Raw genomic sequence first — 13,038 nt, forward strand, 5'->3', positions numbered from 1 at the left:
TTCGGACCTCATGGACCACCGGTTGGCGACTGCCACTCTAAACCAAACACTATTTTCTCTCACCAAAACCCTCTGGCCACAACTCTTGGGTCAGCTAACAGCATTACTTTCAAACAAGTGCATAAACTTGAAACTTTAGAATCATCCTTAATATCTCCTTTTCTCTCACACTCCTTTCTCCCAATCTAATCCGTGAACAAGTCCGACTGGCTTTATTTATTATTCACAACTATATTTACTGAGCACCAGATGAGTGGTAACCGTACTTTAAGGCAATTTCACTGACAGTCAATACCCTCCATTGGACTGTAAGCTCCTTGAGGGCATGGACCATGCTGTCACCTGCAATACCCCAGTGCCTAGCAAGAAATGGGATGAGCCCTAACTGGTTTAGCTCAGTTGATAGAGGGTTGGCCTGCGGACTGAAGGATCCCAGGTTCGATTCCGGTCAAGGGCATGTACCTTGGTTGCGGACACATCCCCAGTAGGGGGTGTGCAGGAGGCAGCTGATCGATGTTTCTCTCTCATCGATGTTTCTAACTCTCTATCCCTCTCCCTTCCTCTGTAAAAAAGTCAATAAAATATATTTTTTTAAAAAAGAAATGGGATGAGTTAGGAGAAGAAATATCTGGGGCCTCCCTCCTTCAAGGAAACAATAGGGGCCTCTGACTGGGGTCTCAGTGACAGGGACTGACCCCACGTGGGGGGACAGCAGAGGCGTCCTCATGTGCAGCTTGCTGGGCCCAATGCATTCATTCTCAGCACCCAGCCCTGGCTCCCCACCTCTTTGGTTTCTGTGTTACCACCACCATGAGCCCTGCTACTTCTTGAGGGGAGATGTGAGGCAGCCTTTAAACCCCAACAGAGTCAAACTTGACTAGGAAATTGGGGATGTTCTAAGTCAGGGGTGGGGAACGACGGGCCTGCAGGCTGAATAAAGCCAGCGAAATCATTTGGTCAGGCCCTGCCAAGGCATTAGGGGTGAGTTAATTAAATGTTTGACCAAATACAGCAAGCTAATTTTTAAATTCATAATTTTATATGGTCTGAGAACCCTATATAATGAAACCCTAATATGCAAATTGACTGAACAGCAGAATGATCGGTCACTATGACACGCACTGGCCACCAGGGGGCAGACACTCAACGCAGGAGCTGCCCTCTGGTGGTCAGTGTGCTCCTACAGGGGCCTCCGTGGCAGCACTAAGGACCCCTTGGGGGATGTCCCACAGGGGGGAGCGGGCCTAAGCCGGCATTTGGACATCCCCCAAGGGGTCCTGGACTGCAAAAAGGCTCAGTCGGGCTGAGGGACACCCCCCTGCCCCTGCACAAATGTCATGCACCGGGCCTCTAGTGATGTTATAAATATCCAAATGGCCCTTGACAGAAAAAAGGTTTCCCACCCCTGTAATCTATATATATAAAAAGCCAGCGACCGGAAAACTGTAACGACTGGTGGCTATGATGCCCACTGTGCCCAGTGAACCTGCCCGATGGTTGGTGGGGTTAGCTGGCCAACCTCCTGTGGCCCCTCCCCGCCAGCCGGCCCTGCTCCCAATTGGCCTCTCCCACCCCGATCAAGGGAGGGGCAGCGGCCAACACCCACACGGCCCCTCCCCTCAACCAGTCCTCCCCCACCCCCCCATCACCCCCCTTGCCCCAATAGGGGGCGGGGCTGGCTAGCCAACCTCCTGAAGCCCCTCCCCCTGCCCAGCCCCACCCCAGATAGCCCCCCACCCTGATTAGGGGCAGGGCCAGTCAGCCAACCACCTGTGGCCCCTCCCCTCAGCTGGCCCCACCCCTAATCATCCCCCACCACCCCATCAGGGGCAAGGCTGGCGGCTACCACCCGCGGCCCCCCTAACCAGCTGACCCCGCCCCCAACTGGCACCCACCCCCCACTGTCTCCTCCTCCCGACAGGCCCGGCCCCAATCTGCCCTGATCATCTAAGTAAAAAAAGGGGTCACCCTTGGAGGTCTGCCACTAGGACATCCACTCCTGCCACCCCAGTAGCCTCTTCCAGAGCTGCTTGGCCCAGCCTCTTCTCAGCATCTGGCCACACTCCCTTTGGGCCATGCCAGACAAAGTCAAGCCACTCTCCTTGTCCTCCTTTTGCTTCCTGGGGAGGCGAGGCCCCAGTGCTTGTCTAGACTCTGACCTCATTCTAATGTGACAAGGAACCCACCTACCCACTCATTGCCTCTCTCCCCAGGAAACCCAGCTCTGATTCTTAGGGATGACCTCCCCTTCCTTATTTGAACTCCCTAGTTCTACCATTTTAAGACAGCACTTGATCTCACCTCTACTAGCACGAATCCTAGATAGCTGCCTCTCTGCCTCCCACCACCACCTGCAGAGCCTCACCCTTCCAGTGTGGGCCAATCTCAGGCCAGGGACCAGGACAACCTTGAGAGAGCAGTACAGGCCCCAGACACTCTGTTCTCACTGGATGGGGTACTCTCTCTATGTCACTGCTGGCCTCAAGGCCCTGAGGAACACCCCTCATCAAGTGACATATGCTCCCTTTTCTAATCTCCTTGGTAGATATGTTAAGAGCGCCCAAGAAAAGTCACAGTCCCATTTAGGAACCGACAAGTGAACATAAAGCACCTTATACCCAAATACTGTTGTGGGTAGAGGAAGTGACTAGGATAAGAAGAACACTGCCTCCAGCTGGACTATCAGGTGCAACGAGAGGAAGTGGTCTGCAGAGCCTCAGAGAGAGACCACCACCCCCACCCCACCCTTGTCACTGCCCAATTTCCCAGCTGACCTCCTGCCCCCAAGTGGGCTGAGAAGCCTTTTAGACCTGTGGCCAACTCCTCCCCTCCTTCCTAGGATTAGTCACTCCATGAACACTCTGGGCCTGAGGCTAGAGTCAATCAATCCCATGGGGTTAGAATTCCCCCACCACACACCCACCCACACCACCAGAGTCCCAGTGTGGCCAATGCCTTACTCCCCCCACTGACAAGGCCAAGCCAAGGACACTGTGACCTGGGGGCATCCCTTAAACAGCTACTTCCCTCAGGACATTTCAGCTCAGCCATATCCCCAGGTGTCCAAGAAAACAGGAAGCCAACCCCAAAGTAGACGTCCCACCCTGACTGAGTTAGAATTAGATCTCACACAAACAAGTGGTCAAGCTCGCTGTGGCCCAACCCCTCACCAGTCTGGTCAGTTGTTTGCTGCCAGGCCCTGAGTTTCAGTCAAACCATTCACTGCCCACGTGCCGCCTTGCTCCCAGGCCCCTCACGACCTTTGCAAAGATCCTTTAATTGACACTGGCGTGCCAGCCAGTAGGGGAAAGAGCCTCCAGGGCAGGATGGGCTGCTGCAGAGAGAACAGATTCTGTCTGGACCCTTGGGCTCAGCCATAGCACTTCAGGCATGACTGCCTCCCGCCAGCCCTGGGCTTTCATGGTTTTTTGCTTGTTCCAGATCTAAGCTTCCCAGGATCAAGGACTGGGTCACCTCCTTTTCTTGCTTCCTAATCTCAGCCTCCTCTGTGCCAGGCCTGGGCTCAGCAAAGGAGATGCCCGTCTTTTGCAAGAGAAGAGCCCCGCCCCATTTATTCTGCATCCTGAGTCTTGCGAGGCCAGGGCCACCTGCCAACACCGGGAAGGGCCCGGAAGGAAGCAGCAGAGCCTATACACAAAGCCTACATGTGGGCTATAAAAAGGAGCCCTCCCTGCTTCCCCCAGAATGGGCCCGGTTCCTAGGAGGTGATGAGTGGGGAGAGCGCTAGTACTTGGGCCTGGGCACATAGCCACTGCAGCCTCTCAAAGGCTGGCCAAGCACCACCTCGAAAGGAATGAGTCTTACAAGGAGGGAGGAAGAATATTAAGAGCTGAGCCAGGAACGCAAGCAGAGATTCTCTGAGCCCCATCTCATGGGATCACAGCCTCCCCAAAAGTAACTAACTCCACCTTCCCTATTGCCCTCCCCGCCCCCGCCTCACCCCAGAGTATTCTGGGACCAGGCCTTCTCATGCCTCTTTCCCTCTCCTCTGGGAACTGAAGTTCCCTCTGAGGTCCCAACACACCAGCAAAGGAGCTCTGGGAGCTAGGATCAGAGGTTGTAATTCTGGGGTGATAGCAGGGCGATGTGGCCACAACTGACTAGGCTCAGGGGCAGCTCAATAGGGGCACATGTGTTGGGTTGAATGTAGGGAGGTGACAGACAAGGGCACAGCTATAATACCTAAGCCTGAACACAAGATACCTATTTCAAAGACCCCAGCCAAAGCAGCCTCTTGGCTTACACGGGCAGCCGTCTCCTCTGCCACAGCAGCACCGCTGCCCTCACAGCACCCTGGCATAGTCACAGAAATTCATCCCTCTCCAGCCTAGTCTGCCCAGGTGTGCAGGGTGGTCAGGCTCTGCACCAGAGGGCTGACCAAGAGCTACTGAGACCGTTCTCAGGGACAGTGGTGTGGCTTGTCATGGACAAGCAGCAAAAGGGACAAATGAGCCCTGGTTGCTGTCACCCCAAGATTCGAGGCTGTGCTTTATCCCAGCACACCCTCACCTCTCCTAACTGACAAAGGCCTCTGGCTTGCCCCCTTCAGAGCACTCCCCACACCCTGGAATTATTTTTTCCACCTGGCTGTTTGTCCTTTCTGGCTGCATCCACCATAACCTTTTTATGGTCACTACTGTGTGGCATGTCAGCAAATGCCAGAGTCCAAAGCTAGGGGGTCTCGCTTGTTCAGTGTGCCATGGAGGCACAAGAGAGCTGGGTTGTTCTCTTTCTTTTTTACAGAAAGCATGCTAGGCTAGAGATCTATGGCCACCAACAAGTCATAAGACAGAGTAATAATGTCCACACCAGGGGCTAGGGCCACAATGTGAGACAAATGCAGGAACACATGGATGAAGGCATGCACGTGAGCTCGTCACCAGGGGTCCTGACAAGGCCCTCCTCAGAGCATCCAGGTTCCCATTTCCCTGGCAGAGGCTAAGGTACAGCTGTCATCATGAGCCAATAAGAACAAGTCAGAGTGAGGCTCTTCTGTCCCCCCACCTCAAATCAGGGGCTCCCTCATCCCCTGCAGGAGTGGGAAAGCATCTCTCTGGGGGCGCTGTCATGAGATGAGGACAGCAGAGGATCTAGACAGAAGCACGGAGTCCAGTTTGTCCAGAGAAACCTAAGCTGGTCAAACGCATCTGTCTGGCAGGCAGGATAGATATCAGTTCTGTCTACATTAAAAAACAAATAAAAAAACAAACAAAAAAAACCACACAAAACTCTGGCCCAGCCGGTGTGGCTCAGTGGTTGAGCGTCAACCTAAGAGCCAGGAGATCACAGTTTGGTTTCCAGTCAAGGCACATGCCTGGGATGTGGGCTCAATCCCCAGTAGGGGGTGTGCAGGAGGCAGTCAATCAATGATTCTCTCTCCTCATTGATGTTTTAATCTTTCCCTCTCCCTTCATCCCTAAAATCAATAAAAAATATATTAAAAAAACAAAATCTCTGGTCCGATAGAACAGCCCATCTTATTGTCACTTTCTCCAGAGAGGGAGAATTAACTGAATATTGTAGCTGGAATCAGAAATGCTAGGTTCTGGACCCAGCACCGCATGAACTTGCTGTATGACCTTAACCTTGGCGCCCTGGTTTCCTCATCTAGAAGAGGGCTAATCATTCCTGCCCTCCCTCAATTCATGGAGCCAAACAACACAGTAGATGAGAAAATGGTCCAGAACTCTAATGCACTATTCAAATACCCGATTTTTCTCATGTCCCAGGTGTCTGTGTCCAGACTCAAAGTGGGAACACAGAAATCAAAGCAGCACTGGTGGCCAAGTTTGGTGATGGAACTGGAGCTGTCACTAAAGTGAAAGCAAAGGAAACAAACTCTTAATAAGTGATCAAAAGTGCCAATGCTGTGCTGAGCACTTTCACATAAAACCTTACTCTCATATAATCTCATTCGACAATGGGTAATACACTCTGTTAGAAAGGAATTACTTTTACAGCCGAAGATCCGTTTCAAGCAGTTTAATGTAGCTTGCCCAAGGTCACAGGAAGAGCTGAGACTCAAACCCAAATCTAACTGATTCTAGCCACAAATCTCTGGTCACTGCAGCCCAATTAGCAACTGCTGCTGGAGGCCACTCCTCATCCTAGTCATCTGTTACCTTGCTGCTCTCAAAGATCCCCCAGGGAAGCACGGGTGCCATGCTTCTCTGAACAAAGCACTCTTCAAGAGGAACCAGAACATTCCCCTCCTATCCCACACCCATTTCTCCTAGGACTCTCCTCAAAGTCCCCACAGACTTCTCCAGTTCTAAGAGAGGGAGTGGAGAGGGGGGAAAGTCTCTTATCCTTTACTAACAGGTCTTGCGACATTATCTCTCTCTGGCCTCCTTGAAGCTATGTCCCAGAGGAAAGGGCACAGAGTGGGAAGAGATGCTATGAGTTAATGGAGATGGGCAGGGACAGTGACAGTAGATGGCACAAGCAGGCTCTACCACAATGAGGCGGTGGCATTAGAGCACTTCCTGGAAAACAGGGGTCTCACACTATGGGCTCTGGGATGGGCACTTAGAAATAGGCCAATCTGATACCTTCAGATGATACCAAAGCAGATGTTTCCAGCCAACTGCTCAACCACCCTACAAAAGTCAGCAGTGGGAAACAACCCCGACAACAGAGGCCTGCTGAGAGCTTGGAGAGAGAAGATGGGTGGGCCTCCTTGTCTCCCAATCAAAGGGCTTGGTGGCCAGGCACCAGCCCCCTCTACACAGCTGTGGGATTTGCTCCCGTCTGCTATCAAGTCCTCCTGGGGAATTTCTCCCTCATCTTCCTCCTTGTAAGAGTTCCCACACATTAAGCACTTATGTTGGGCCACACTCAATGCAAGCACTTTACACATATTCTCATCAAATCCTCACAAAACCCTTATGAAATAAATGTAGTTTGCTACTATCTCACTTTTATAGATGAGGAGCCCAGAGAGGCAAAGTCATATGCTCAAGGTCACAGATCAAGTTGCAGACATGGTTTTTAATGTAGGCCGTCTGAGTTCGGAGCCCAAATGCCAGACTGCAGTTGACCCTTGAACGATAGGGCCCCTGCACCACCTCGCCCCATGCTGTTGAAAATCCGTGTATAACTTTTGACTTCCCAGCCATCCCTCACTATCCTGAACATTCCAGGACCCCACCCCCATAGATGCCCAAATCCAAGGATGCTCAGGTCCCTTATATGAAATGGCATAGAACAATACATACAGCTGGCCCTGAAAATACTATTTTCAATCTGTGGTTTGTTGAACCCAAAGGACCTAGGGATACAGAGGAATGATTGCATATATTTTTTAAAGATCCAAGTATAAAGTGGACCAGAGCAGTTCAAACCCATGTTGTTCAAGGGTCATCTGTGCTATGCTCACTGTCTCATTCCTCCAGGCCCAGCCCCATTCCTCTACCACCACTGCATCTCTCCCTTGCCTCAGCGAGGTCTTGCTTTGCTCATCAACTGTCTCCTGTGAACTGCAGTAGCTCACTGGTCTCCCTCCTCAACCTCTCCCAGGCAATCTCAGAGAGACAGACTGCAGGACAGACTGCAGCCCATGAGCACAGCACACCGAAGTCCTCCCTGAGCTGCCCCCATCAGCCCTGGCCTCATCTCTACCACACCTAACACATTCCCAACCCTGGCACATGACCTCTGGTGCCTCAACCAGGGTATGGGCAAGTTCCCCCATCACTCAAGGCCCAGTGCACAGGTCACCTCTCCTGGCTCTCTCCCCTCAACCCCCAGCTTGCTAAGCAGAGCTCTCGGTACAGACCTTTATCATAGTATGTAACACTCAGGGTTATAATTACATGTTCCCAAGTCTGTCTTCTCCAAGGGTCTGGGATTTCCTCAATAACACAGACCATGTCTCACTCATCTTTGAACCCTCAGTGGAAAACTAGATGTTCAAATAATACTTACTGAATAAATAAATGCCCCTCATTCCAAGGGGCTACCCAAAATAAGGCTAGTAGCCAGTATCTCTAACTGATGACACACACGAGAAGCTGGAGGTGTTGGGTGTGTGCTCAGCTCTTCCAGCCAGCTGTGCAGCAGGCCCCTTTCCTAGGTTCACCGGAAAGAGAGAGCCCCAGATGGACAGGAGGCTTGGCCGCAGGGCTGGTCTGAAACCCACACATCAGCGCAAGCCTGGGGTGCTGAGGAAACACTAAGAGGTCTCACTTCCCCTGGAAAAACTACAGTCAGACAGGAAACACAGGCAGGGATGGCTAGCTCTGGAGATTCAGACATGTGTTCTTGCCCCTCTCCCATTAGGAGCAGCCAGCCAGCACAAAGAAAACCCCTGATGACACCAGGCCTGAGCAGGCGCCTTGGGCCTAGCTAGCCTTTAGTGCAGGCCTCGTGGTCTCTCTCCTCGCTAGTCTGACAGTCACAGGGGTCAAGCTCCAGATAGTTGTCCCAACATCATCTCTTCTCTGAGCCTGACTGCCTTGTCCAGACTGTTTGCTTTCTTCTGCCACTCCCACCCCTTGGCATCAAAGATACCACTAGGAATTGTCATTGTCTATTTCAGTTTCTTGAGGGCAAGAATCTGTTTCCATTCACTACAAGGGGACCTAGCATCTAGAACAGAGGTTCTCAACCTTGGCTGCACATTAGAATCACCTGGGAATCTTTTTAAAATCCTGATTTCTGGGCCTCATCCTCCGGAAATTCTGTTTCTTTGTTATGGGGTGGGGCCACAACATTAGTAACAAAGAGAGAGAATTTCCAGAGGATGAGGCCCAGAAATCAGGATTTTAAAAAGATTCCCAGGTGATTCTAATGTGCAGCCAAGGTTGAGAACCACTGATTTAGAAGATCAGCTCCAGAAAAATCAAAGACAAAAGCCTAGGGCTCCAAAATCCCCACAGATGTGCTTGACTGGCATGCAGAGCTCTCCAGGGAGCCTCCACCTGGGTCACTTGCCCATAACCTCCCTTCATTGAACCATCTCATCCAGAAGACACCAGAAGAAAAGTATGCAACCAGAGCCTAGAGAGGCTGAGGCTGTCTGTCACCTAAGGTCTGAGCACAAAGGTTTCTCCTTAGAGGAGAAACACAGATCACAATGACATGGGCCTGAGGCCCATTTGCAGCATAAACCTAAGGCTTAGAGTCCTCTTGGGATTGGTTAGCCAGCCACTGCCTGGAGAGTTGGGTACACTGAGGCTGTCCCACACCACCACTATCACCCACAGCAAAATTCACTCCCTGCATTTCTATTTCCTTATCTGTAAAATGGAATGGTACTCCAAACGATCCCCTAGGGCCCTTGTGAGGATTAGCCAAGAAAACATGATGAAAAGTGTCTGTAGCACTCAGCAGGAAGTCTGTAACTGCTTTGTATTCACTTATGTCAGTATCTGGAAAAAAAAAAGTATAAACATCACCCTGGTTCCTGTCATACCACCATGACAACTGGCACCAAAGCACTTCTCCACCCCTCTTTAGGGCCAAACTACCACCCTAAAAACCAGCCCTACTTCACAAGTGGTGAAGTGAGAGGGCATTGCTAGGCCAGAAGGAGGTCTACGTGAGTGCTGTGCACTTCCCTGAACCACAGCATTGTTCCTTTAGGGCCAAGGACACCCGAGGGTAACAAATGTCTCTCTCTCTCTCTCTCTCTCTCTCTCTCTCTCTCTCTCTCTGGCCCAGCTACAAGCACTGCATGGTATCTTGGCAAAGCCAGCAAGAAAAGGCCAGACACCTGAGGCACAGGCAAGAGGCCAGGTGGCAGGGGACCCAGCTGGCAGCCCAACCTTCCCCAGAGTCCACAGAGCGGGGCTGCAGGGATCAGAACCCATCAATGAGGTGCACCCATGAATGGGCAGAAGTGGGCCAGCTTCAGTAGGGGGCTCCATTTACAAGATCTGAACGCCATACAAGTGTCTACTAGTCTTTTTACCCAGACTCATTCAGTCTGGGTCTCCAAAATCAAATGGCCAGGGCCCCTTCTCTGTCTTTTACCTTTGCTCCAAGCCTCTCAAATCCCAGCTACTTAATGAGATCTGGCTGACCCATCCTCAGGGGCTAGGGTTATCAGGTTCTCAGCATTCCTCCCTCCATCCCTCAAAGACCTGAGACACCATGGACTAGGCTCTTGCCTTTACACACCACTTCCTTCTGCTCAGGACCCAACTTACAAACAAGAAGTCAGGCATCAGATGTGCAAATCTCCATATACTTATTCTACGCACTGTTCTACACGGTAGGAGGGTGGGTGAGTTAAGTGGGTTGGAGCAAAAAAAACAAAACAAAAAAAAAAACCCACACCAAAAACAACAACAGAAAAACATTTTTTCCCCTTTTCCAGGTAGTGACCTAAAAAAAATTTTTAATCCTCACCAGAGGATATGTTTTGTTTTTTTTTAAAATTGAGTTTAGAGAGAGAAAAATGGGAGAGAGAAACATTAGTGTGAGAGAGAAACATCAATTTGTTGCCTCCCATATGCGCCCGACTGGGTATATGCCCTGACCAGGAATTGAACCCACCACCTTTTGGTGCACAGAATGACACTCCAACCCGGCCAGAGGTTGGGCAGTGACCTAAATGAAATGTTAACTCGGTCTGGTCCCCATCCTCCGCTCTTCCTGCACCCTCACCCTCTCCTACAGCCACATTCCACCTCTACAACATTCACAGTCAGGGTCTAGGCCAGGGGTGGGCAAACTTTTTGACTCGAGGGCCACAATGGGTTCTTAAACTGGACCGGAGGGCCGGAACAAAAGCATGGATGGAGTGTTTGTGTGAACTAATATAAATTCAAAGTAAACATCATTACATAAAAGGGTACAGTCTTTTTTTTTTTTTTTTTTTAGTTTTATTCATTTCAAACGGGCCGGATCCGGCCCGCGGGCCGTAGTTTGCCCACGGCTGGTCTAGGCGGACAGTCATAATTTATTGTTATTAATAACAGTTCACATTTATTAAACGTTCATGTGTCAGACACTGTGCTAAATGTTTCACATAAATTTTCTCATTTAATCTTCATAGCAACCATACAGTATATATATTGGATATATTAATACTCCCATTTTAAAGATGATGAAAACTAAGGCTCAGAGAAGATAAGTAAGGGGGGGGGGTGCCACACAACTAAACTGTGGGCTTCAACGCCTTCAATTAGTGCTGCCGTTATTGCCTGCTGGTCACATGAATGGTTAAAATGCAGCCTGTTCCCCAGGAGATCTCTATCTGGGAACCTCCAGCCAGTGCCACAAATTCACAGGGAGCACCACAGAAGCAAGGAAGGGGCTGTGCCTAGAGTCTGACACCCAGGTGATGCTCCCAGAACTATCTCAACCCTCAGCAATGTCGGTCCTTTCTCCACTTTGAAATCCTGTCTCTCAAATCACTAACATTTCACCCAGTGGCTGATAGGACCCAGGGGGGCATGTGGGAAGGCGGCTGCCGTTTCTAAGTTCAGCAGCTGTATCAGATCTGGAGTTTGTAGTTGAGGATGGCTGCCTCACCACAAGATTTCCTTCCTCCCCATCCCCTCAGCCCTCTCCGAGCATACACGCCATGCCCAAGGAGGTCTGCAGGACCTTCCCCTGGGGGTGTCACTTCCTGACCACCCTCCTCCACATGGACCTAGTTCTGAGCCTGGCTCCCTCTAACACTAGTCTGGGGGGGGGGGGGCGCGCAGGGGGAAACTTGCAGGAAGCAACCCACAGCACAGGGCTGCAGACACATCATCTCTCACACCTGGAGGCGGGGAGTGGAGAACAGAGCTGGGTGCCCATCGGGCCACAGCACAGGCATGCACTAAGTGGAATAATGCTCTGACAGATCTGCGATTTTTCAAAATCTCCCCACTCCCTCCTCCCACTGAGACCGGTGCAAAAGCAGCCCTGCACAGGCCTGGGAGGGCAAAGAGGCAGGAAATCAAGAGGAGTTGTCCCTGGCTCCCTGCAGCCCCAGGAGAGGACACAAAGACCCCAAACTGGCCGCCCATTCTTGCAAAACGTCCCTGACTCCGAGGCTGGCCATGCTGGAGCCAAGCTTTCAGAAGGCGCTTCCAGGGGCCAAGGGGAGCCTGAGGGCTCTTCACCACCCACACAGACCTCCACAATCCAGCTTCAGAACAAAAGCAGCCGCAGGAAGAAGCAGCCACTGCCTTCTCGCAGGCTGTGCCCAACCAAACGGGATCACCAAGAGGGAGATGAGCAGACTAGGTTCTGCTCCAAAACAGCCTGACCCTCACACCTACCCAAGTTCTCCTTGGAGAACCCCAAGGTTCCTTTGCAAGGAAGAGTCCAGCCCGGGGCCCGAGAGTCTCACCACGACTACTCTTTGGGGAGAAAGGGTTTTGGGAGGCGACAGGCCCCAGGTTCAGGGGCTGGGTGGAGGCTCTGCCTCGGCTCCCCGCACCCCCGAGCCCACCAGCATCCCCGGGGTGGGGGGGACCCGATGCCTGCTCCGCCGCCCTCCTGCCCACCAGGGCTCTGAGGCCTCTGGGCCAAGCGCCAGAACACGCCCCCTGGCTGGGGGAAGGGGTGTCTGCCAGGCGACCGAGGACCCGGATGCCCCCACCGGGGTGACCACCCGGGCTGAGGCGGGGGCGGGGCCCGGAGGCCCGGAAAGTTTGCCGGAGTGGCGCCCGGGCCCGGGCCCCTGGGTCCCCGCGGGCGGCAGGCCCCGGCGGGGGCGCACTTACTGGCCCCCTCGATCTTGTCGGCGCCGCGGCTCCACGTGATCTGCCGAGTCTCCAGCTTGACCTGGAAGGTCTTACGCTCGGGCCGCTGCGACTTCTTGGAGTAGAACAAAGTCATGACGGTGCCCACCTCGAGGCTGCGGCAGAGGTGCAGCACCTCGGCGTCGGAGGGCGCGCCGGGCCCGCAGCCGTTGGCGCAGGGGGACGCGGCGCCCGCCATGGCTTCGGCGCTGGGGCAGCGGAGGCGACGGCGCGGGCTCGGCCGGCGAGACGAGGCGGCGGCGGCGGGGGCTGAGGCTGGGGCGGCCGGCGAGCGGGCCCGGCGACGGCTCCTGCGGGCGGAGACAGGGCG

At 52.7% G+C, this 13,038-nt stretch overlaps 1 protein-coding gene across 3 annotated transcripts in view; it reads right to left on the minus strand.

The window, feature by feature from the left end:
* The window catches only part of PLCG1 (phospholipase C gamma 1), a 37,816-nt gene that overhangs the window by 24,279 nt on the left and 499 nt on the right, over positions 1-13,038 (minus strand). For 2 of the 3 annotated variants that reach the window (XM_059707060.1, XM_059707059.1), the window contains exon 2: positions 12,690-13,018. In XM_059707060.1, coding sequence (XP_059563043.1) covers positions 12,690-12,906 — 217 coding nt within the window. In that variant the 5' untranslated portion in view covers positions 12,907-13,018. Of the gene's footprint in view, positions 1-12,689; positions 13,019-13,038 lie in introns of those variants that run through there. The other variant, XM_059707061.1, reaches the window with a different exon arrangement.

This window comes from Myotis daubentonii, chromosome 8, assembly GCF_963259705.1.
Source record: "Myotis daubentonii chromosome 8, mMyoDau2.1, whole genome shotgun sequence".
Classification (NCBI taxonomy): domain Eukaryota; kingdom Metazoa; phylum Chordata; class Mammalia; order Chiroptera; family Vespertilionidae; genus Myotis; species Myotis daubentonii.